Here is a 25,039-nt window from a genome sequence, read left to right on the forward strand (position 1 = left end):
TGATATGAGGAAAGTTACCTAAAAAATATTTGTAAAGATCAAACATTATTTTTGAAGGAAAAGGAGATTGTTTCATGATTGGAGAAAGGAGAGAAAATTTAGGAATAATTTCACATTATGTGTAAAAATAGATAGTTAATAACACAGGTAAGCCAAATGACAATTGACTAAGATTGATTTGATATGTGTATTTATAATCACATGTGACTGAGACTTTGTCTAAAATTTTACAGAAGTATATGACTTACAATAAAACCATACTTAAAAAACCTCCTAGAAAGAGACGAACATTATTCAACATGTCCAGCTTGATTTCTTACCCACTTTATTGGGGGATTGATAATATCCATTTCTTAGACTCTCATAAAATAAAAGGAGAAACCAAGTTACCCCATCAATTGCGTCTTTGTTGTTAATATCTTCTTTGAGTTAAAATATAGTGAACTAGTTTTGTTTTTAATATGCCCTCCATCCCTAATATGGCAGGTCTTCAAAAAAGAAAAATTGAGGAGATAATAAAAATAATAGCAAAAAAAAGCATTTACAAAATATCAAAGAGGTTGTGGGAGGCTGAACAATGCCCCTCTCATAAGGCATCCATGTCTTAATCCTTACAACATGCAGATCTACCTTATATAGCAAAAGGGACTTTGCAGATATGATTACATTGAGAATTCTGAGAGAGAGCGGTTATTCCGGATTTTCCAGATGAGCCATAAATGTAACCAAAATATTTGATAAGAAAGAGTCAAGAAGGTCAAAGAAAGAAGAAGGCCATGTGACAAAAAAAAAAAAAAGAAAGAAAAGAAAAGCTGGGGGAGAAGGATTCTCCTCCCCTTAGAAGATTCCGAAGGAACCAGCTCTGCCAGCATGTTGATCTTAGCCCTGTAAAACTCATTGCAGACTTTTGACTTCCAAAACTGTAAGAGAATAAATTTGTGTTCTTTTAAGCCACTGAATTTGTGCAAACTTGTTATAGCACAGCAATAGGAAACCATTACAGAGGTTAATACTTAAGATTTTGATAAATCCATGACATGGACCTTCCATGCAGGTCATTGTGAGTTGCCTGATTTTAGATAGAAATTTTTTAAAACAAAGAAGAAAGTCTATGACAAAGGATAAGCAAGTGGAAGGGGATAAAATAGAGGTATCTAAAATGACACACACATTCAAAAAGTAATTTACATATTTTTATAGCATAAGGAAATCAAAACGAAGTCAGTGAAGGAAACCATATTGCAGTAACCAAGAAAACACCAAGAAGAAAAAAGAATATTAAAATAGTAATTTTAAAGAGTGGAAATAAGGAAGAACAGTAAAAAAATAAAATATGTAAAATAATTGAAACAAAAGTAAGGATTTGTGCAGGCTTAATGATAAAATTTACATCACCAGGATTAAAGTGTATTTGATGGAGTTATTTTTATCCTAAGGATCTCAGCTTTCACTGTATATAATTCTAACCAATTATTTACTCTCTGATATATAATAATTTTAAAAATAAAGATTATAAAATAATACAGTGACTTTTAGAATATGAATGGTCTGTCAATGCCCACCAACCAGGGACCACCAGGAACACATCTGTAGTGGGTTTATTGCATGTTCAGGGAAGGAAAGCACATGCCATGGAAACCATGGGACGGGTCAGTCAGACACTGTTAGAGATGATAAGATTGTGATTTGTAACTAATTTTGAGGGGGGTTCTCTAGATTGGATGCTGTCAGAATGTTGGACTAATACTGTGATTTCATAACTTAGTACATCTTATCTAGAAGGCAAAAGCAATGAAGTAAGGCTTAAAGTTATAATTGTCAGTCACTTATAATAGCCAGGATAGAGAGATGTTCTGTCTTGTTTGGAGAGTGTTTTTGTGTGAGCTCCACATATCTGTGGAATGGTCGTGTTTTTGTCATTGTCTATATGGCCAAGAGTGGCCTTGTGTAATGTTGATGTGCTATGAAATTGTTTATGTTCAAGAGGATGATACCAAGGTTAGGTGGTAGTAGTGGGCCAGCACCTGAAGGTCAGGGGCCATGTTTTCTCTCTCAAGTCCATAAATCCTTGGGTCTTCCTTTAAAATATAGTTTCTGTATTACTAATTAAATACTAAGTGCTGGACAGTTAATATCTCTAACTTTTTTGTTGCTCATCATAATGGCTGGGGTCTGGAGATAAGAAACTGATGATACTTAAGCAGTGATTTTTGTTGTTTATTTTTACCTTTCAGATGATAAGTCATTTTATTACCTTGCCTCTTTTCAAGTCACAAACGTAAAATATAGAGAAAATTATGGAATAAAAACCTCAAAAGAGTTTACACAAAGGAGTCATCAGATTGAGAGAATGGTAAGCTAAATAGAAAAATTTTAAACTTTATAAATGTGTTTTTCTGTCTCACTTTGAATGTGGTTATTGTAGTAATTTTGCCTCTCCCTGTTTCAATATCTTTTTCTGTGAAATGAGGATAATATAGTATCTAGGTTATATGGTTAAGAAGATTAAATAACTTAATGAATACAAAATATTTAAAATAATATTCCGTGCTATTACAGTTATGTAGTTAGAGAGGCAACAAATTAAGACCTGAGGAGATTGCTGGTTGAGGCAGATGTTTTCCCAATTTTTAACTTTATTTTATTTCTTGATTCATTTTCCTTTATCATTTTTTTTAACATGAGAATTAGGATGGGCGTATTGGCCTTGTAATTTTGCTTTTAAATGTATGTAAATTATCACATACAAGGATGTGTGTCTTTAATTCTTGATCTCAAAATTAATAATGCCCCTCAAATATTTTGCTTGTCTTTGAAAACATGCATTTATCAAGGCATTTATATTTTTAAAAAACATATAAGATAAGATAAATTTTTACCTTCATAGTAGGAAGTCAAATAGAATAGTGTTCCACTTTTGCTCTCATGAAAAGCATGTCTGTGGAGACCACAGATTTGTTAGAAAATCAGTATTTTTGCCCTTTTAGCTTTTGAAACCTATTAGGGAAAAAGACGTACTGTGTCTATGATTGACTATAGATACTATCTCTTAAAATATATGTTTTTATTGATTTTAGAGAGGAAAGAAGAGGGAGAGAGAGATAGAAATATCAATGATGAGAGAGAATCATCGATTGGCTGGGAATGGAACCATGACCTCCTGGTTCATAGGTGGACCTTCAACCATGGAGGAGCCATGCCAGCCAGGCAACACTATTAAAAATATATATATATATATATATATATATATATATATATATATATATATATATATATATATATATATATATTGATTTCAGAGAGGAAGGGAGAGGGAAAAAGAGAGATAGAAACATCAATGATGAGAGAGAATCATTGATTGGCTGCCTTCTGCACACTCCACACTGGGGATTGAGCCCACAACCCAGGCATGTGCCCTGACCCCTGAAATGGTCCCATTCCAATGAACCATGACCTCCAGGCTCATAGGTCGATGCTCAAACACTGAGCCAAGTCAGCTGGGCTAAACACTATCTCTTAATTAAAAGATGAGTATTTAGCCCTCCAATACTTCCACTGTTCTCATGTTTTTCTGAATTATTAGCAATGGTGGAAAGTGTTAGCATTTTATTCATTTATCTTTAGATAATTTGATTTTAAATGTTAAAAATCAGTAAGTGGTATTTTCCTTTCCATAGCTATTTACTGTTTGCATGTAACATAATAGTGTTTTTTACAATTATGTTGCCACAATTTTCACTTTATTGGTTGGTGGGTTTATTCAGAATTATGTTTATACTATGTTAAACACAAATATCAAATTATTACAACATAATGATTTGATATTTGTGTTTATTGTGAAATGATTACCACCATAAGCCTGCTTAACTTCACACATAGTTATAATTTTTTTCTTTTAAATCATGATGAGAATTTTTACGATATACTCTCTTGGCAACTTTCAAATTATAGAGATGGTCCTTCAATAATGTTGGTTTATTATAAGGTTGATGAGATGCCACAGGAACTTAACTCTTATTTATATCAATTAGCCTATGGTAAAATTGATTTTCCTTAAAATCACAAGACCTATCAAAAATGTCAAGTGAAAACTTACTATACAATATAGTATTATTACCCATAGTCCCCATGCTATAAATTACATCCCCATAACTTATTTATTTTATAAATGGAAGTTTGTACCATTTGACAACTTTCAGCCATTTTGCACCTCCTTTTCACCCCTGACCCCTTCCTCTCCAGCCCCCAAAGTGATTTCTACATTCTCCTTGAGAACATCAGGTAGTTGGTGCATTCCTGGTATTATTAAAGCCAGTTCTCTAAAAACCTGTTTGTTTATATAAAAGTAAAATAAAAGTAGAAGTTCTGATATTTTCCATACCCTCCATGAAAAATTGGCTTCATTTTGGAAATCAATGCTCAGAATAATCCAAAAAGCTAATCTATAAATGATAATTATTATCATTGGATAGAAGGATGACTTCCATTTACTGTGCAGAATATTCAATATGGAAAGACTACTAATGTTGGCTGTACACCTTTCTAACCTTATGTCTTAAAAATAGCTCCCTGTGAGGTTTACCTAGGTTTAGGGTTCAATCCCATGTAAGGGCACATATGGGAAGCAATAGATGGATGTTTTGCCCTCACGTTGATCTCTCTCTCTCTCTCTCTCTCTCTCTCTCTCTCTCTCTCTCTCCCCCTCCCTCCCTCCTTCCCTCTCTCTCTTCCTCGTTCTAAACATATCCTCAGGTTGGGATTAAAAAATAGCTTCCTATTAGAACCTTTTTTTGGCGCTCTGTATGTTCTAAAACTGCAACAACTAAGCTTGAATCTTTAAACAGTTTTTCTCTTTCTATCTCCTTTTTTTCCTCTTTTTAAAGAAGTAATATAATATATAAACATCTCTGGAGATACATAATATTATCTCTAAAAACAGTTTTCCATTTAAGTTCATTACATTTTTTTCCTGGTTACAAGCCAAAGCTCTCATCTGGAAATTGAAAACGTGTGGTTGCTGACCTTCTAAACAATGGGCACATTGAGACAGATGGATAGCAGAGCATTCTCCAGCTCCAGCTTATTATCCCTGTAGAGGTGGGATCTCAAAAGCACAGTGTGTGATGAAGATTCTTGGTTATATAATTAATTAGCCAAAAGCTTTCAGAAAAACCTTGTAAGTGTGCGAGGGCAACAGAAAAGGACAAAGTCAGAAGCTAGACAAAGATGCGGTTTGAGAAGTGTAGCCTCAGCCTGATTTCTGAGGAGATCTTGAACCTAAATTACAGCACAGTGGTCGTTCTGCCCTGAGATAAGAGGGCTGGGCTGTTTGTGTTATGACAACAAGGCCTGCCCAGGGAAGTAAGCATAAGCTACTCGCCATCACTGAGAAATGTGCTCAGGTCAGATAAGGGTAGGCTTCAGGAGAAATATAGGTGTGAGCTGTTATCAATCAAGACTTATAGAAGCTGGGGCACGTCTGTCCAAAAGTTTGGGGAGGGGACAAATATCTGCCACAGTTCCTCTTTTGTAACAATTCATCACCATTTAAGTAATCTTATTCTTAAGGAATGTATTAAGAGGAAAACATTTTTGTTTATACTTGATCATAGACAGTAAAGGTTCCATTGACGTATGCCTCCAAGTCATCTGAGGCAGGATTCTTCCTTTGCTTGTCTTTCTTCTGGTGCCCCATAAATGACCTCATTGTTTCCCATGATAAATGGAACACTTTTGGTAGAAAATAACAGAAACCCAATTAAGGAGTCAAAGAAAAAAAGAATGAAAGAGAGAAGTAGGCAGGGAGGTAGGGAAGAGAGTGGAGGAAAGAGGAAAGGAAAGAGAGAGGGTGGAAGGAAGGGAAGGAAGAGAGGAGGAAGGAAGGAAGGAAGGAAGGAAGGAAGGAAGGAAGGAAGGAAGGAAGGAAGGAAGGAAGGGAGAGAGGGAGGGAGAGAGGGAGGGAGGGACTTCATATAAATAACTGAATTCCACTTGTTGGAATTCAGTTCTTTATATAAAGTCCCTTGTAAAAACAAAACAGAATAAAAACAAACCGAAAAGACGGGGCAGGGCAAATTTTTAAAAAAGAAAAAAGGAACAGAAGATAAGGGCAGAGGACTTATTGCTTCTCCTTAGCTTTCTCCTTGGTCTCCTCCTCTCCGGACGAAAGAGCTTTGAGGGAGGGAGGGAGGGAGGGAGGGAGGGAGGGAGGAAGGAAGGAAGGAAGGAAGGAAGGAAGGAAGGAAGGAAGGAAGGAAGGGAGGGAGGGAGGGACTGTTGGGAAAATCTAGAGATTCGTTTGGCTTTGGACATGGCTGGATTCAGAGGCTCAAACAATGTCCTCAGGTTTAAAAATTTTTTAAAACAAAGTATTGTGCATCATAACAGCATTACTTAGAATAGCTAAGATTTGGAAACAGCCCATGTATCCATCCGTAGATGAATGGATAAAAAAACTGTGAGACATTTAACACTATGGAATACGATGCAGCTGTAAAAACAAAGAGGGATCTCTTACCCTTTGGGACAACACGACGGACCTGGAAAATATTATGCTAAGTGAAATAAGCCAAACTGAGAAAGACAAATCACATGACCTCACTTATTTGTGGAATCTAATGAAAAAAATTAATTGACCAATAATCACACTGTTATTTGATTAATCATGGTTGGAGAATTCATCAATTAATGAAAATGTTATTGTTCACTTACTTTGTGCAAGGCTATGAAGAATACCAAGGTCTGTATATTACAGTTCCTTCCTAATTGGAATTTATAATATGGTTTATGTATGGAAGTTTGTGTACGGAAATAATACAAACTAAAAGTTTAGGTAATATGAGAGCTAAAAAGATGATATGATGGTATGAGAGTTGCCACAGTGCAGAATATAATCGTCAAATATTTGACCCAAATGATCGGGATTTTAGTTCAGAGGAAGGAAAAATCCCTTTGAGCTGGCAGGAAGCTTTCGTGGAGAAGAACGGGAAACAGAATGAATGTCCTTGTTGTGTTTGCCCTCTGGTGGTACATGTTTCCATGACAGTAACAGGAAATACTCAAAATCTGCCTGACTTATTTTCATAGGTGGATCTGGAAAGGGATTCCCTAGTTGGCATCCAGTAACTAGTGATCGTCCATGAGGACTTAATCTGCATGTAGTTCCCAGCCAGAGGGGAAGCCGCAAGCTCAGTCTTGCCGGAGACAGTAATTGAGTGTACTATTAGTCAGAGCCACACTATTGTTTCAAACATGTTGTACTGCTTTTTAATGCTAGAGTTCAAACCAAGGACTACAATTAGTATCTGATTTTAAGGAGAACTTTTCTATTCTACCATGAGCTCACACACTCTTGTTTTAAAATAGAATGATTTCAAATAAAATCATTTGTTCTTTATGATTTGGACCATAGAAAGGGAAAAATACAATTAATATTAGTGAGTTCTTATAAGAAAAATGTAAACATGAATTAAACATCTCCAGAAATTGCTTACAATAATAGGTATCTGGAGAGCAGCAGTTCCCTTAGCCTTGCTAATCTCAGAAGCAGGAAGGAGAAACCTCCCAAGAGGTTATCTTTTATGAGATTTAGAGTCAGGAAATAAAAAATGTACTGAGGTCTCCTTTAAAGGTTTGCTGCCCGGGCCTCTCTACCCCCACCTACCGTAACACCTGTTGTCAAGTATGTAAGTAACTCAGGGTTGTTTATGTCACATAATGGACTTGAGAATACAAAAGCTAGAGCCAGATTTCCTGGGTTCATGTGCCAGAAGCACTACTTTTTGTTGTTGCTGTTCCTCATGCTATCTAAGTTGACAACCACTTTAGGAGGTAACTGCTATATATATAATCCCCTTCTTATAAGTTAGGAGACGTAGGCACAAAGACACTAAATGATGTTTCTAAAATTACCTTCCAGTAAGAGACAGCTTCAGAAATTGATACTGTGCGTAACTACTAGGCTGTCACAACCTCAGACATACTTGTTTTTCTATTACTCCACATACATGTACTTTTTGTTTGTATATTTTTTCATTAATTTTTTTTAACTTTTCAATTATAGTTGACATTTAATATTATATTAGCTTAAAGTATACAGCATAATGCAGAATAACTGCTTTCTATGCTATCTTGAACAAGTAATCTTAAGTGTTCTGAGCCTCAGTTTCTTCATCTATAAAATGGGACTGTTGAGGATAAATAAAATACTTTACTCATAAGGTGTGTGAGCTTTGAACAAAGGAAGCAGTCCCATGCCTACTATGTAGTATGAGGGTTAATACATGTAAGCTGTTCTTAATGGTCATACCAATATTGAAATGTATCAGAATCTATTCATTTTTAAATAGAGATTGACACCTTAAGGGACTATGATATTGATAATATCACATTTTAGTTTGAAGAGATTCTTTTCTTTTTTTTTAAATCCTTACCTGAGGATTTTTTCCCCCATTAATTTTTAGAGAGAGTGGAAGGCAGGGGGAGAGACAGGGAGAGACAAACATCAATATGAGAGAGACACATTGATTGGTTGCCTCTCCCACATACCCTGACAAGGTCCACCCAGGGATTGAGCCTGCAATGGAGTTATGTGCCCTTAACTGGAATCGAAACTGCTACCCTTCAGTTCATGGGCTGATGCTCTGACCACTGAGAAAACTAGTTGGGGCAGTTTGAAGAGATTCCTGGTAATTTTTTATACTCTGATATGAATCTTGATCATTTCCCAAAGTGCCATTATATACACAGTTCAAAATTTCAGAGGACTTTTATATAAAATACTAAAGACATTAAAATCAGATTTTCTCCCTGTTCCTTGAGAAGTGGAATAAAATGGGCTGAGAGCAGTTAGTGAAATCATAAGTGATGTAATTCAGAACTGATTCAAAATCCTGAAATGACCATCCATGTGAAGGTCACCACTGGGGTCTCTTGGTTCCCACCTTATTTTAGATTCCCATGGATTTCTACTTACACTTGGCAACATGATTTGCTGATGAAACAAAACCATGTGTTATTATCTTCTTCCCTTTAGTGTTGATTCTTCATTCATTTACTCATGTACTCACTCATGGATTTATTCATCAGACATGCATTGGGTGTTTATTTTGGGCTAAGCAACGTGCCAAAAGCTAGAGATATAAAAATGAATCAGACAAACTCCCAGCCGTCACACAGCTCACAGTCTCAAGTAGGAAAGACACACCTGCAAAACCGGCATGATAATTGCTGTAATAGAATCATGTCAAGATACTGAGGTGGCCCAAGCAAAAGAATGTTCACTTTGGTTCAGGAGGGCAAGTCAAAGAAAACTTAGTTGTCACTGGAGTTTCTAAAGAATTACAGAATTGTAATTGAATAAATTTTCCTGAGGAAAAAAAAGTATATTGTAGGAAGACAGAAATGAATGTGTAGAGTCATAGAGGTATGAACCCATTTAGTGGGTGTAGGAAAGAACAGGCCATTCAGTAGATAAGAGAACAAGTTTTGGAGGTAGGGACGGGGCAGGGGCCAACGAAAGGACAGGATTATGGAGCTCACACGAAGGGAGACATTGGGCTTGAAGCAGGAGTGTAACAGACTCAGATATGCACTTTAGAGGTATCCCCTTGGCTAGCATTGTAGGGGACCACTGAGGGGAGAGAGAATAGAGTAGAACCACATAAATGTGCCAGAGAGGGAACTGGTGCAAAGGCCCAAGTTTCAAGGGGGCTGATTTCAGACCATACCAGTAGGATTGAAGGAAAGGATGTAGAATCAATGTTTAGGAGGTAAAATCTACTGAGCATTGTTACTGGTTTAGAGGATTCAGGGAGAGGGAAAAACCTTATGGAGAAGAAGGTAATATTCCCTCTTCCCAGAGGAAATAGTAATTAAGGGACAAGATTTACCATTGATGTGGGCCTATGTAAACATATGTGGACCTGTGATTTCTGACTCTCAGTTCAGTGTTTGTTTGTTTTTGTCTCAGACTGTGCCTTAATAGTTTTTTGGGAATCAGAACCTTTTAGGAAATCAGTTCTCCGAACATCCCAAATATTTCAATGGTTCGGACCAGAAAAACTAAGTAATAAAATGCTGACAGTGTGGAGTGTGGTGAAACTTACTTATAAGCCTAGTACCAGTTGTGAAAGCCTGCCTGCCACGGAGAGATGACTAACAAGTGAGGGCGTCAGAGTCACACAATAGGTGTTGTTGCACATTACATCAAAGGCTGTAGCAATGAGATAATCATTTAAGAAACCAACAAATAATGGACCAGATGCCATATTTGAGAATAACTAATGGTAGGTTTTTTTAGAAGTGAAGATGCTACCTTAGTGAATAGCACAGGTTTTAATTCATCTGACAATAATTAAAATGAGCATTATCAATAGTTTACAATATGCCAGGTAAGGTGTAAAATGCATGATATACATTACTTCATTTAATCCTCAAAACAACTCTTTGAGGTAGACATTGTTATTCCATTCTACAGACACTTAGCAAAATTGAACAATTTTGTTGAGCTTATTCAATTCTATAAGGATTAGAACCTGGTTTAGTCTTATCACTGTGAATAGCCTGTTCACATGTCTGAGAATAAACTGAAATCATTGTCATTCCCTCCAGTCTCTGGATAAGAAACGGAATAACAGTTTTCTTAAGACTAATACATTATAAATTTTTTCTACTCAGATGTCTAGGATATTTCGACGTTCTTCTGGAGCAGGTCGGTTTATCAAATCTCATGTTATCAAAATAAGGTAGGTAAACTTGGTTTGCAACTTCAACCCAGTAATTAAGAAGCATTGAACAAACACGATTGCTCAACTCCCCTGAGCAGTTCTTTGCAGGGATACAAAGATGTCATGAATCCTGAGGAGCCCAGCTGATACTGCCCAGCCACTTCCCAGTCACAGTAGAAAGATGTGGAGTGCCTTATGACAAGAGACAATGTCACTTATTGGGTTAAAAATAAAGACACTCTCCAAGAGAAAAAAATACAGGAAGAGGGGGGATGGTACTGCCAACATACCCTGCTCTTTAAGTGAGGGATCAGTGGAACTTAGTCCAGTTCTTTTTGACTATCCTCATTTTAAGCCTACCCAACAATCAGCCTATGACTTTCTTTGCAATAAGGATTTTCTTTAATGCCATTGCATTTCCATTATTATTTTAAAAATTTTTTAATGCTTTCATTTCTATACTCTGATGAAAGGCAATAATCAGTAATTGAACATACACTTGTTGCCAGAGACTAAAATAAATGACTAGAATGCATCCTGAATGTACTGCTCACATTATATCTGAAGGCTTGGCATTTATTAGAATAATATAGCTTTCCTATACATTCTGATTAAAATTATTAATTTTTCTATGGATATCAATTGATATATAAATATATGTATTTGTAATACTTAACATGTCTGTTTTACCTCTTGATGGTAAAGTAACCACATATGGTTAACGAGCTCATGCCTTTCCTTTCCTTCTCCTCCTCTGTATATTTGTTCCTTCCTTCCTTTCCTCCCTGCTTCTCTCTTCTTTCTTTCCTTTATTCTTTATTTATTTCCAATTAAATTCATTCTCAAAGGCAACAGAGGCTTTCTATACCTAACAAGTTAATATATTTGAAACTCCTATCAAAAGATTTCCTTTTGTAACGGCTTCCTCTAATCATCTACTTATCAAACTTGTATTAACTGACCAACAGCTGCCCCCCCCCCATCCCCAAATACCAATGGTTTAACACAATAAAGGTTTATTTCATTTCAGTGATTCAGTTCAAAGAGTCAGAAGCAGCAGCAGGGGATATGGGTGTTGGAGGGGACGGTGGAATTGCCCCCTGGATCTTCTGGTTGGCAAATAAAGAAAGAGTGAAGGCATGGAAGAGTGTATGAGAGGTTTTCAGGGGCTGGGCCTGGAGATGGGGCACACCATTTCTTCCCACATTCCATTGTCTAGAATTTACTAGAGAGTTCCAATAAACTGCAAGGGAGGCTAGGAAATGAAATCCAGATCTGTGTTCAAGAGACAAGGCAGCTGGGTTTAGTGAGGACAGAGCATTCTCTTCTACACCACTACTGAAGAATAATGATGGTTACAATTTTGGCTCAAAATACCATAAAAAGCAAATTCTTTAAGTATATTTTAAGCATGATTTCATTAACATCTCCTTCTTCCCCAAACCCTCCAGACTATGAGTTAAGGGGAGAGAACAATTTTTTCCCTGCTATGTATCTTACCCAGTATTTTTAAAAATAATGTAAAAATCTGATATACACATATCTATTCTGTTCTTTAAATTTATTGTGAATCTTAATACCTAAAAGTTATTAATGATTAGAAAGCTAGCTTTATTATTATCTCTATTTATATGCTTTTCTGTTCTTTAGTCCAGATGAAAATGGTGTGAACATTCTTATGGTGCTCATGTTTCGATACCCATCTACTAGTAGTGCTGAGTACATAAGGAAAATAATTGAGAGGATTTTATATCAAAGTCTGAAGACAAAAGAGATGCCTTTGACTATAAACAAACCATCACTTACACTCACATGTAAGTCATTTTACCATCTTTATGATTCCCTTCCCGTGCAATCCTCTCATAAGAATTTAGGTTAATGTATTCTCTCATTTAAAGAACTCACCGCCGAAACCGGTTTGGCTCAGTGGATAGAGCGTCGGCCTGCGGACCGAGGGGTCCCAGGTTCGATTCCGGTCAAGGGCATGTACCTGGGTTGCGGGCACATCCCCAATGGGAGATGTGCAGGAGGCAGCTGATCGATGTTTCTCTCTCATCGATGTTTCTAACTCTCTGTCTCTCTCCCTTCCTCTCTGTGGAAAATCAATAAAATATATTAAAAAAAAAAAAAAGAACTCACCACTGAATATATATATATATATATATATATATATATATATATATATATATATATATATATAATCTCAGTGTGGAATAAAACAAAATAAAAATTTACTATGATGCAAAATTTAATTTTATAAATATTTGTTTTTTATTTGATTTTGGCCTCTGCTATAGTTTCTAATTTTTCCCCTTGTATTATCATGTTAGATCTTTTCAAAAGTATAAAAGAGTGGGTATTATTTTTATCATTTTAAAGCAACTGAGACTCAAGGAAGATGTAAGACATGGGACTAACTCCCAGAGGTCTTCAAAGGCCAGTTCTGGGGGTTAGCTTCTGTAGTATCAAAGCAATTGACATCTTTATGAAGGTTAACTCCTGTAGGAAGAATTTTTGACATGAACTGTGAAGAGGTTCTTTTTAATGTTTCTATTGATTTTTAGAGAGAAAGGGAAGGAAAAGGATAGAGAGATAGAAGCATCCATGAGAGAGAAACAACATTCATCTGCTACCACCCACATGCCCCCTACTGGGGATCAAGCCTGCATGTGCCCTGGCGGGGAATCAAACCATTGAGGCTCAACACTCAACCACTGAGCAGCACTGGCTGGGCTGAAGAGGTCCTTTACCTCACAATTTTAAACAATGTTTAAAATTTATACCTTCATTAATGCCTTACAGAAAAAACTTAGGAAAGTTGTAGTTTTTGTTTTCCCCCAAAAGTAGATGAAAATTAAGTTAAAATAGGTTATGAAACTTAAAACTATCTCAAAGTTAGTTGGAATCCTAGTTGAGAGGCATTTCTATTTTTTATGCCAATGCATCCTATCTACACTAACAAAATACAAAGATGCTAATTGACCATACTTTCCCTATGCCCTAAGCCACACCCACCAGCAAATCAGAGCGACTATATGCAAATTAACCCAACCAAGATGGCAGCTGGCTGCCACGGAACTGGAGCAAGCAGGAAGCTTGGTTGCCTGGGAGATGGAGGAAGCCAAGCTTCCGGCCTGCCCTGAGCCGGCTGTGGCCTCAGCTCATGGCAACAAAGTTTCAATTATAGAAGACAAATAAATCCCAGATACCTGCTTCCAGCCAGCCTCCACTGGGAGCTTGGGTGGCTGAGGGCTGTGGCCAGCCTGCAAACAGCCACCAGCCCCTCACCCAGGATGGCCACACCTTCATAGAGTGAGAGTCCCCACTATGGGGCCTAGCCAGCCTGAAAATGGCCCTCAGCCCCTCACCCAGACTGGCCAGGCACCCCAGCAGAACTCCTCACCCTGAAGGGGCTGTGGCCAGTCTGCAAACAGCCATCAGCCCCTCACCCAGGCTGGCCAGGCACTCCTATATAGTAAAAGGGTAATATGCAAATTGACCCTAACAGCAGAACAACTGGGAATGACTGGTCACTATGACACACACTGACCACCAGGGGGCAGACGCTCAATGCAGGAGCTGCCCCCTGGTGGTCAGTGCACTCCCACAGGGGGAGCTCTGCTCAGCCATAAGCCAGGCTGATGGCTACCAGTACAGCAGTGGTGGTGGGAGCCCCTCCCGCCTCCTCAGCAGCGCTAAGGATGTCCGACTGCAGCTTAGGCCTGCTCCCCGCTGGCAAGTGGAAATTCCCTGAGGGCTCCCAGGCTGCCAGAGGGATGTCTGACTGCCAGCTTAGGCCCAATCCCTTAGGGAGCAAACCTAAGCCAGTGGGTGGTTATCCCTTGAGGGGTCCCAGACTGCGAGAGGGCACAGGCTGGCCTGAGGGACCCCCCCCCCCCCCGAGTGCACAAATTTTTGTGCACCGGGCCTCTAGTATATAATAAAACCCTAATATGCAAATCGACTGAACAGCAGAATGACCAGTTGGTATGATGTGCACTGACCACCAGGGGCCAGATTCTCAACTCAGGATCTGTTCCTTGGTGGTCCGTGTGCTTCCACAGGGGGAGCACCGCTTAGCCAGAAGCCAGGCTCATGGCTGGTGAGTTCATCAGCAGTGGCGTTAGCCTCTCCTGCCCCTGCTGCTGGTGGGTGGTAAGGAGCGAAGGGTCCTGCACTGCAAGAGCCCTGGACTGCGAGAGGGATGTCTGACTCCCGGCTTAGTCCTGATCCCCGGGGGTAGCAGGCCTAAGCCAGTAGGCGGACATCCCCTGAAGGGTCCTGGACTGTGAGAGGGTGTATGCTGAGCTGAGGGACCCTCCCCCAGTGCATGAAAATCATGTAATTTCATGATTTTCTAGTAATTAGATAAAATAATGTGTTTCAAATAAGATTATAAGCATCAATGTCAGGGACTTTGTTTTTTTATTTTCTTACTAGAGGCCTGGGGCACAAAATTCATGCATGTGTAGGATCCCTAGGCCTGGCCAGTGATCAGGGCTGATCAGGGCCTTCCTTCTTTCTGCACTATCCCATGGTGGTCAGCGCATGTCATAGTGAGTGATTGAACTCCCGGTCTCCCAGTCGAACTCCTGAGGGGACACTTTGCATATTAGCCTTTTAAATATATAGATCCTTTCCCCAAACTCTAGCATATGTCTCACATAATAGTTATCCCAGCTCTGTTCATTGCATCTCCTTAAGTATTTCCAAGTTCAGTTACTTCTGATTTAATACCAAAAAATAAGGCTTGCCCTTTGAACCTGAAAGTATTTCCCTTCCCAGTAGCCATGAATTTAAGAAACAGATAGTCTAAAATTAATTTTTATGTTGCTAGAAATTGGGAAACTCCTTTAAATACATTTTGAGATGGAATCCCCACACAACTTTTCAAGAAGTAATTAGAGCCTTAGCCAGTTTTGCTCAGTGGATAGAGCTTCAGACTACAGACTGAGGGTCCCAGGTTTGATTCCAGTCAAGGGCATATGACTGGGTTGTGGGCTCAATCCCCAGTAGGGGGTGTGCAGGAGGCAGCCGATCAATGATTCTTTCTCATCATTGATTTTCTATCTTTCTCTCTCTCTCCAAACCTCTCTGAAATAAATAAAAAATATATTTTAAAAAAGAAGTAATTAGAAATAATTAATAGCATGGCATCCACCTTTATTATCAATCAATTTTATACAAAATAAAACATGGTATTTTCCAGGACACTCTAAATGGCAATCTGAAACTAAATCTAAATTTCTGATAATATAATCACCTTTAATGCACGATCATAGGTTTAGTAAAATATCTATCATAGAAGAGATGTTACACTGTAGGGTTTCTCATTTTACAATTTAAAACTTTTTTTCAGACTTCTTGGTCATGTACACTGAATTCTCACTACACAGGTTGTTTTAATATCAAAATGACTATTCTATGACCATACTCAATAACCAAAATTCTATTGCATACATTTTTTTCTGCCATATTCATATCTATTGTTAAATAGAGAGAAGTGAAATTTCCAAGAAACCTCTAGTAGGATTTGGGACTCAGATCCTTCTTTTGCAAAAGTCAACATTCCTGAGCAACTTATCAGTTACTTCTCTATTTTTTCTTTAACAAATAGCCAAAACAAAACAAACACCTAACCACCAAAAATTTAATGACTAAACTTAAGTGAACACTAAGATACTTTTTAAGGAAAAAAGATATTCCAGAAGGAGGTATAAAGTGTGGGAGAGATGGTAGGATCCATGAACTGGCTATATATAAGAGAGCTTCATGCCTCTAGTGCTTGCCACTGAGTTACAACTTTCCACCATATTCACCATGAGGGAGAATCCTCAGTTAGAGAAAGCCATCTACCTATATTAAGTAAATTCCTACCCTTTGTAGACCAGGCCCTGAAAATTGGACAGTGAGAGGTCTGTAATGCCTCTGGCTACCTGAGCTGCCTTTTCAACACAACCGCCAGGCCTACTGAGACACATAGGCTAGTGCACCTGATATAGTGCCCACCAATTATGGTAGGAATTGGAGATTGTTTCCTAGAGTTATACTGGAGCTCCTAAAGAAAGCAATCGGGGACATTGAGCTTTACCATTCTTCACTAATTTTCTAACTTTACTTTCTAATTTCTCAGCAAAAATCAAAACCAAAATACTCTTTTTTAAAAAATTCAAATTATACATTTTGGATTAAATCAGAATAGAGGGATATTTATAACTTGGTTATAAAAAATCTCATGCCCTCTTGAAATAGACATGTTTTGGATAATAAGCATTTCTTATAGTGCCCATTTGAACAAAATTACATGACAATAGGAGCACATTCTCCTAACAACTAATTCATGCTTTGTGTATTTCAGCTATTGACAGCAAGAAGATGAGGAATCTTCTCAATAGCCGTAAGCTCCAAACCCCACAATTAACTGTCTCTTTCATAGTAAAGATAATGAATAAAAGCCATAAGAAGTTAGTAAAATTTGGTAAGGTTGTGTTTTTCCCCCCCATTGAGGTATAATTAACATAACATCATATTAGTTTCAGGTGGACAATGTAATGATTTGATATTCATATATATTGCAAAATAATCATGACAATAATAGCAAGCATTTTGTTCATTTTATGTTTTTATAAACTGAACACTTAGCTTTTTATTATTGTTTGTTATTCTTAAGATATTTAAGTTTATAAATTTACATCAAATACAATTTTAAATGTTGTGACTTACAGAATATAATTTTTAAAATTACATGGTATTTTTTATATTATAACATATGCAACTATAATTCTAACATTCTATTTTAATATTTTATTTAAATGATTATTTTTTAAAATACTATCCCAGTTCAGAGAGTGCTTTAAAGTTGTAATTAGTTGGCTTCTTCCTGTTAAAAGTTGTCTGTTTTCTTGAATTTTTGTTGAAATATCTGCTATGGACATTTTTTTTGCCCCCCCCACCCCGCCCAATCAAATACGTCCATTAAAATTGTTTTAAGGACAATAAAAAATGATGAACATTCCCTATATAACTTGCAACATTTAACATATTTTCAAATATTATCAATATTCATATATTTGTTCTCATTCATGTTTTCTGGCTTTTGGTAAATATTTTTCTTCCATTGTGTTTTGTCTTTTTCTCTAAACACATGTTGATGTCTTCTAGCTAGCCTTTATGTTTTTTAAATCCATATATTAACCTTTATTTCTTAGATATCAAACTCAAGGATAAAGCAAGAACTATGCATAATGAAAACATTATAGGCTAAATTTCTCTCATCAACTTCAATTGACTTTCCAGTCTTTGATGAGTAACTTTCAATTTTTCTTATCACTTAATCTTTAAATATTTGATCAATATCATTTTTAAACATTATATTCCATTTTATGTCCATGGTTAAAATTATTTACCAATCCCTAACATTTCCTATTATATTTTACTATTTCCCATTCTTGAGTCTTGACTTAGAGTTACCTTTTTGCCTGCTAAACTATTTCAAGTCATTTTAAGCAAGAAAATTATACAAATGGTATATTTTCTGAGTACTTGCATATGTAAGAATTTCTTTCCATTGCCTTTATCTCTATGTTTTATAAGAAAATTGGGTCATAAACTTTCCCAAATAATTCAATACAGAATATTCTGTCCCTTCTAGTGTTTTTGCTGTAGAATAGAAATATAAGACGGGTGTGATTTTTGTTATGGTTTTTTATTTCTGGATGAATGTAGGAAATCCTTATCACATAACTTGTTTGCCAAGAGATCTAGTTGTGGTTGTATTTTTCACTGAATTTTGAGTAGAACACAAAGAGTGTTTTCAATATGCACACTATTTTTTTCTTGTTCTGGAAAAACAAGATAATAAATTATCTTATCATGATAATTTATTATTGACTAGAGGCCCAGTGCACGAGATTTGTGCACTGTGGTGGGGAGCGAGGGAGGGGTGGGATCCCTCAGCCTGGCCGGGCTCTCGAAGTCCGGAACCCTCACTCCTTACTGCCTGCCTGCAGCGGAGGCGGGGAAGCTACCGCTACCACTGCTGTGCTTGCCAGCCGTGAGCCCAGCTTCAGAGAGGACGGGAAAGTGAGAGAGAGATAGAAACATCAATGATGAGAGAGAATCATTGCTTGGCTATCTCTTGCATGCCCCACACTGGGTATCTAACCTGCAACCCAGGCAGGCATGTGCCCTGATCAGGAATCAAACATGGACCTCCTGGTTCATAGGTCAATGCTCAACCACTGAGCCACTCCAGCTGGGTGTATCCTTTTTTTAAACTATGTTTTTATTGATTTTAGAGATAGGAAATGAGAGGGATAAAGAGAGAAATATCAATGATAAGGGAGGATCATCTATCAGCTGCCTCCCGCACACACCCTACTGGGGGTCATGCCCACAACCTGGGTAATAAAGGCCAAATATGACAAACCCACAGCCAAAATCATATTCAATGGGCAAAAACTTACAAGTATTTTCCTTAAGATTGGGAATAAGACAGGGATGTTTGCTTTCACCATCTTATTCAACATAGCACTGGAAGTCCAAGCCACAGCATCAAATTCAAAAGTTTTTGCACAGCAAAGGAAACTATCAACAAAAGTAAAAGACAACGCACTCAATGGGAGAACACATTTGCCAAAGATACATCTGATAAGGGATTACTATCCAAAATTTATAAAGAACTTATAAAACTCAATAGACACACACACAGTCCAGTTAAAAAATGGACATAGGACCTGAATAGACACTTTTCCAATGAGGACATACAGATAGCCAACAGACATATTAAAAGATGCTTAATGTCACTAGTCATTAGAGAAATGCAAATTAAAACCACAATGAGATATCACATCACACCTGTCAGAATGGCTGTCATAAATAAATAAACAAACAACAAGTGTTGGTGAGGGTGTAGAGAAAAGGGAACTCTCGTGCACTTTGGTGGAAATGCAGATTAGTGCAGCCACTGTGGCAAACAGTATGGAGTTACATCAAAAAAATAAAAAATGGAGCTGCCTTATGACCCACCAATTCCACTTCTGGGAATATATCTGAAGAAACCCAAAGACAAATTTGAAGGAATATACGCACCCCTATGTTCTCTGCAGTGCTATTTACAATATGCAAGGTTTGGAAGCAACCCAAGTGTCCATCAGTAGATGATAGATAACAATGTTATGGTACATTTACACCATGGTGTACTATGCAGCTATAAAAAAGCAAGGAAATCTTAATCTTTCTAACTGCTTGGTTGGAGAGCATGATGCTAAGTAAAATCAGCCAGTCAGAGAAAGCAAGAACCATATGAGTTTGCTCATATTTAGAATCTAATGAACAAAAAAACCTAACAAACCAAAGAGAAATAGACCCATAAATAGAAAAAAGACTGACAGCTGTTAGAGGGGGCAGGGGTTACGGGGTTGGGTGAAAAAGATGAAGGGATTCAGAGAAAAAATACACAAACTCATAGGCACAGACAAGAGCATGGAGATTACCAGAGGGGAGAGGGTTTGGAGGGAGATAGAAGAGGATAAAGGGGAGTAAGTGGTGATGAAAGAAGGAACTTGACTTGATGTGGTAAACACATACTACAATATAGATGGTGTATTATAGAATTGTACACCTGAAAGCTATATAATTTTATCAACCAATGTCTCCCCAATAAATTCAATTAAAAAGAGAAAAGAAAAAGGACAAGAACCATATTATTTCACTCATATGTGGAGTGTAATAAAACAGAAAGCCACAAATTAACAACCTAAACAAACAAATTTATAGACACAGACGATAGAAAGGCACTTATCAGGGAAAGGCAGTGGGGGTGGGTGAACAGGATAAAGAGGGTCATATTTATGGTGACAGAAGGAGACAAGACTTTGGGTGGTGAGCACACAATGCAATATCCAGATGTATTCTAGAATTGTACACTTGAAACTTATATGATGTTATTAACCAATGTTACCCCAATAAACTTAATTTAAAAAGTAGCCTTTCAATTTTTAGAAAATGACAAAAAGGTATTATTGTTTAAATTCTGGGTTTTGCAAAGACAACTTATAGATTCATGTTAAGAGAAAATCATGACTTATATTATTGGCCTCTCAGGAGTAAAAATACAAACTTTATTGTGGATCCTCCTTGACTTTATATCTAATGATCACTTATCAGTTGGATGAATTCCAGCAATTTATGTTCTTTCTCAAGGCTGAGTTTTCTCATCAGAAAAGTGTTTTTGTTATAAATGTATCTAAAACACTTAGGAGAGGATCTATACATTATTTTTTAACTTTTTTATTGAATTTAGTGCAGTGGTTCTCAACCTTTTGGCCCTTTAAATACAGTTCCTCATGTCATAACCCAATCATAAAATTATTTTCATTGCTACTTCATAACTGTAATGTTGCTACTATTATGAATCATAATGTAAATATCTGATATGCAGGATGGTCTTAGGCGACCCCTGTGAAAGGGTCGTTTGACTGCCAAAGGGGCCATGACCCACAGGTTGAGAACCACTGGGTTAATAAAATTACTTATATTGTATTTTTGATGCTCAATAAATTATCTACCTATTTATTTATCTATACTAGTATATGCTTTATTTAGAGAGACAGAAGTTGACCCTGGATTGGATGCCTTGAAATATTAGTAAATATTTCTTTTGAACCTCAGTAAGATCAGTAGAACCCCTACCAAGAACCTCAGAGACTGAGTGCTAGGAATGGGTTAGAGTGGCAGGTGCAATGGCTTGTCTAAGCATCAGCACCCAATGCAAGTCAGGATATATCCCCCCCTCACCCCCCTTTTCATGAAAACTAGCTAATGTATATTTCTGTGACAGGCTGTGGAATAAGGATGACATCTTCAAACATGCCATTACCAGCATACACTTCTACAGAAAGGATTGTCCAAGGAAGGGAAACAGCTATGGAAGGGGAATGGCCATGGCAGGCCAGCCTCCAGCTCAAAGGGGCAGGCCATCAGTGTGGAGCCAGCCTCATCAGTAACACGTGGCTGCTCACAGCTGCTCACTGCTTCCGCAAGTAAGTTCCCAGGACTTTTGTGAGTCTCCTTTACTTAGTTATCAGTTGTCATCAATGGATTCAGTACTTGGGAAGAGTCTAATCCAGCCGTGGGCAAACTACGGCCCGCGGGCCAGATCCGGCCCTTTGAAATGAATAAAACTAAAAAAAAAAAAAAGACCGTACCCTTTTATGTAATGATGTTTACTTTGAATTTATATTAGTTCACACAAACACTCCATCCATGCTTTTGTTCCAGCCTTCCGGTCCACTTTAAGAACCCATTGTGGCCCTCAAGTCAAAAAGTTTGCCCACCCCTGGTCTAATCTCACCAGTTTATCTTCTGCTCCATTATGAATGGACCTCCTCTGTCCCCTAAAATGCATGATGCTTGCTCTATGCCCTGATTATGTTCATCTCTCCCTGCTCTAAATAATTATGCTGTTCGGTTTATATCACTCTTGTGGTTCTCACCATGTATTTTCCTGTATTATCATGGCATTAGTATTATCTTTTCTACTATATGATAAATTATTTTAGTATAAAGATCAGTTATTATACATGTAACTAGAGGCCTGATTCACAAAAATTTGTGCACTTGGGGGGGTGTCCTTCAGCCTGGCCTGTGCCCTCTCGCAGTCTGGGACCCCTCGGGGAATGACCACCTGCTGGTTTAGGCCCGCTCCCTGGAGGATTGGGCCTAAGCTGGCAGTCAGACATCCATCTGGCAGCCCAGGAGACCTCAGGAGATTTCCACTTGCCAGCGGGGAGAAGGCCTAAACTGCAGTCGGTTATCCTTAGCACTGCTGAGGAAACGAGAGAGGCTCCCACCACCACCACTGTACTGGCAGCCATCAGCTGTGGGAGCACACTGACCACCAGGGGGCAGCTCCTGCATTGAGCGTCTGCCCCCTGGTGGTCAGTGTGTGTCATAGTGACCAGTCATTCCTAGTCATTCTGCTGTTAGGGTCAATTTGCATATTACTCTTTTATTATATAGGATAGAGGCCTGCTGCATGGGTGGGGGCCAGCTGGTTTGCCTTGAAGGGTGTCCCGGATCAGGGTGGGGGTCCCGCTGGGGTGCCTGGCCAGCCTGGGTGAGGGGCTAATGGCTGTTTACAGGCTGGCCACAGCCCCTTCAGGGTGGGGGTCCCGCTGGGCTCCCTGGCCAGCCTGGCTGAGGGGCTGAGGGCCGTTTTCAGACTGGCCACACCCCCTTCAGGGTTTGGGCTCCTGCTGGGGTGCCTGGCCAGTCTGGGTGAGTGACTGATGGCTGTTTGCAGGCTGGCCAAGCCCCCCAGCAAGAACCCTCACCCCATTAGGGTGTGGCCAGCCGAGGTGCGGGGCTGATGGCTGTTTGCAGGCTGGCCACATCCCCCAGCCATCAAAGCTCCCAGTGGAGTCTGGCTGGAAGCAGGTATCTGGGATTTATTTATCTTCTATAATGAAACTTTGTTGCCTTGAGTAGAGGCCACAGCTGGCCAGGGCAGGCAGGAAGCTTGGCTTCCTCCATCACCGGGGTAACCAAGCTTCCTGCTTGCTCCAGCTCTGTGGCTGCCGGCTGCCATCTTGGTTGGGTTAATTTGCATATAGTCACTCTGATTGGCTGGTAGGCGTGGCTTAGGCATAGTGGTGGTTCTCTCAATTTGCATGTTTCTCTTTTATTAGATTAGATAAGATTAAGCTTTTTCATATAAGCAAGGAGAAAATTCAGCCACTTCTGTGTGTGTTTTTTCCAATTAATCCTTCTATCCCACTCTCACTTTATAAATAAGACAAAATGAAAGGTATCACTCTTGAAGCTTCCCTTCCAACTGCCTCACCTAAGGACCCCTGTGAGTTGTGTAGACCAGAGGTGTATGGATGATGGGAGAGTCTTACCACCCTGTCTCTCTGCCTTCCCAGCATGGAAGACTGGTCATATAGGGCCCAACAGGAGCAGTCTGCTTGACCTTTCACAGCTGTAGCTCTTAAAGCTCAGCTATATCAGTTCATGTAACAGATATCCACAGGCCCACTATTGCCCCAGGTGACCAAGGACACACCTTCTTTCCTCTCTGAATTTTCACCAACAGGGAACAGAAAGTTTTTCCTTTTAAACTCCCAAAAGATAAAAGCTCTGAATGAAGCTCTGGCCAGTGGCACTGCTCACACATCCTTTCAAGAAAACTATCTTTGGTGAATCTAGGAGGCTTTTGACCAACCTTCAAAGTACCAACACTTTTTTTAAAAAATGGGGTAGATGTGTAATAGGAATGACCTAATGAACTTAAGGTGAATGTCTGTCACTATCTCATGAGAGAAGAGAAAAGGGACTCGTTTGTATTTAAAAAATAACTAGCATCATATCTTAGGTGAACTTGAGTGTCACTAATTTTTTAAGGCTTTCTGATTTTTTGTTCACATAGTGCTCCAATCTTTATACTTATTTTGAGGAATATCATTTATTTTTGTTTATAATTGATCTCTATAATTTATGTAAATTGAAAATAAATCCAGATGTCAATTTATCTATTTTTAATGAAGAATATAAGCTATTGTGTTTCAGCAGGTCCAGTATAATTGCTCTGTGCTAAAAGACCCAACTGGGAATTGGCCATTAAGTTTGGTAAAATAGAAATAACAAGTGAGCACTGGATTCAGTGAGTTTAGATGCCACTTTCAAAGAATTTTTAAATAAATGAAAACAGAAATTTGACAAGTGACAATAGGTATAGATTCATAGGAAGGATTTCCTAAAATATGAATGATGGCATATTTTATTCTGGTAATAATCTAAAAGAGTTGGGAAATGTAATGATCCTGAAAATGGTTCAATTTGAGGAGTGATAATAATTTCATGTAATTGCACAATGACATATACTGTTGTGAAGGAAAAACACAGGGTTCCTCATCCCAAGTGTTTTTAAATTTTATGTTTTTCCCCCTACAGAAAATTATTTAAAAATCATATTTAAGACAAATGTCAGTACTTTGATGCCTATAAAAAAGGAACTCAGTCTTTGTGAAATAGTGTGGGTAGGGAAAAAGGTTTTGATAGGATGGCATGAGACTTGGACTCTCTCTCTCTCTCTCTCTCTCTCTCTCTCTCTCGCACTAAGCAGCTGGCTATGTCCCTCCCCTGGCTAAGCCAGTTAACTTGAGTCTCAGTGTCTTTATCCACAGCGTGTTGAACAGGGCCTATTACAAGAGTCTTCTTTTCTGGTTGACAGTGCATGAAGAGATGGGTACTTTTTTTTTTTAATCTACTCAATTAGTTTACAAGCTCCTTGAGACTGAAATCACGTATGT

The 25,039-nt window shown here is 38.3% G+C and overlaps 1 protein-coding gene across 1 annotated transcript in view; it reads left to right on the plus strand.

The window, feature by feature from the left end:
* Positions 1–25,039, plus strand: part of TMPRSS11F (transmembrane serine protease 11F) — a 57,325-nt gene that overhangs the window by 21,604 nt on the left and 10,682 nt on the right. The window contains exons 3-7 of the mRNA XM_059669660.1: positions 2,235–2,353; positions 10,678–10,745; positions 12,378–12,541; positions 17,086–17,124; positions 21,568–21,769. Of these exons, the coding sequence (XP_059525643.1) occupies positions 2,235–2,353; positions 10,678–10,745; positions 12,378–12,541; positions 17,086–17,124; positions 21,568–21,769 (592 nt within the window). The remainder of the gene's footprint in view (positions 1–2,234; positions 2,354–10,677; positions 10,746–12,377; positions 12,542–17,085; positions 17,125–21,567; positions 21,770–25,039) is intronic.

The sequence above is a fragment of the Myotis daubentonii genome, chromosome 1 (genome assembly GCF_963259705.1).
Source record: "Myotis daubentonii chromosome 1, mMyoDau2.1, whole genome shotgun sequence".
NCBI lineage: Eukaryota > Metazoa > Chordata > Mammalia > Chiroptera > Vespertilionidae > Myotis > Myotis daubentonii.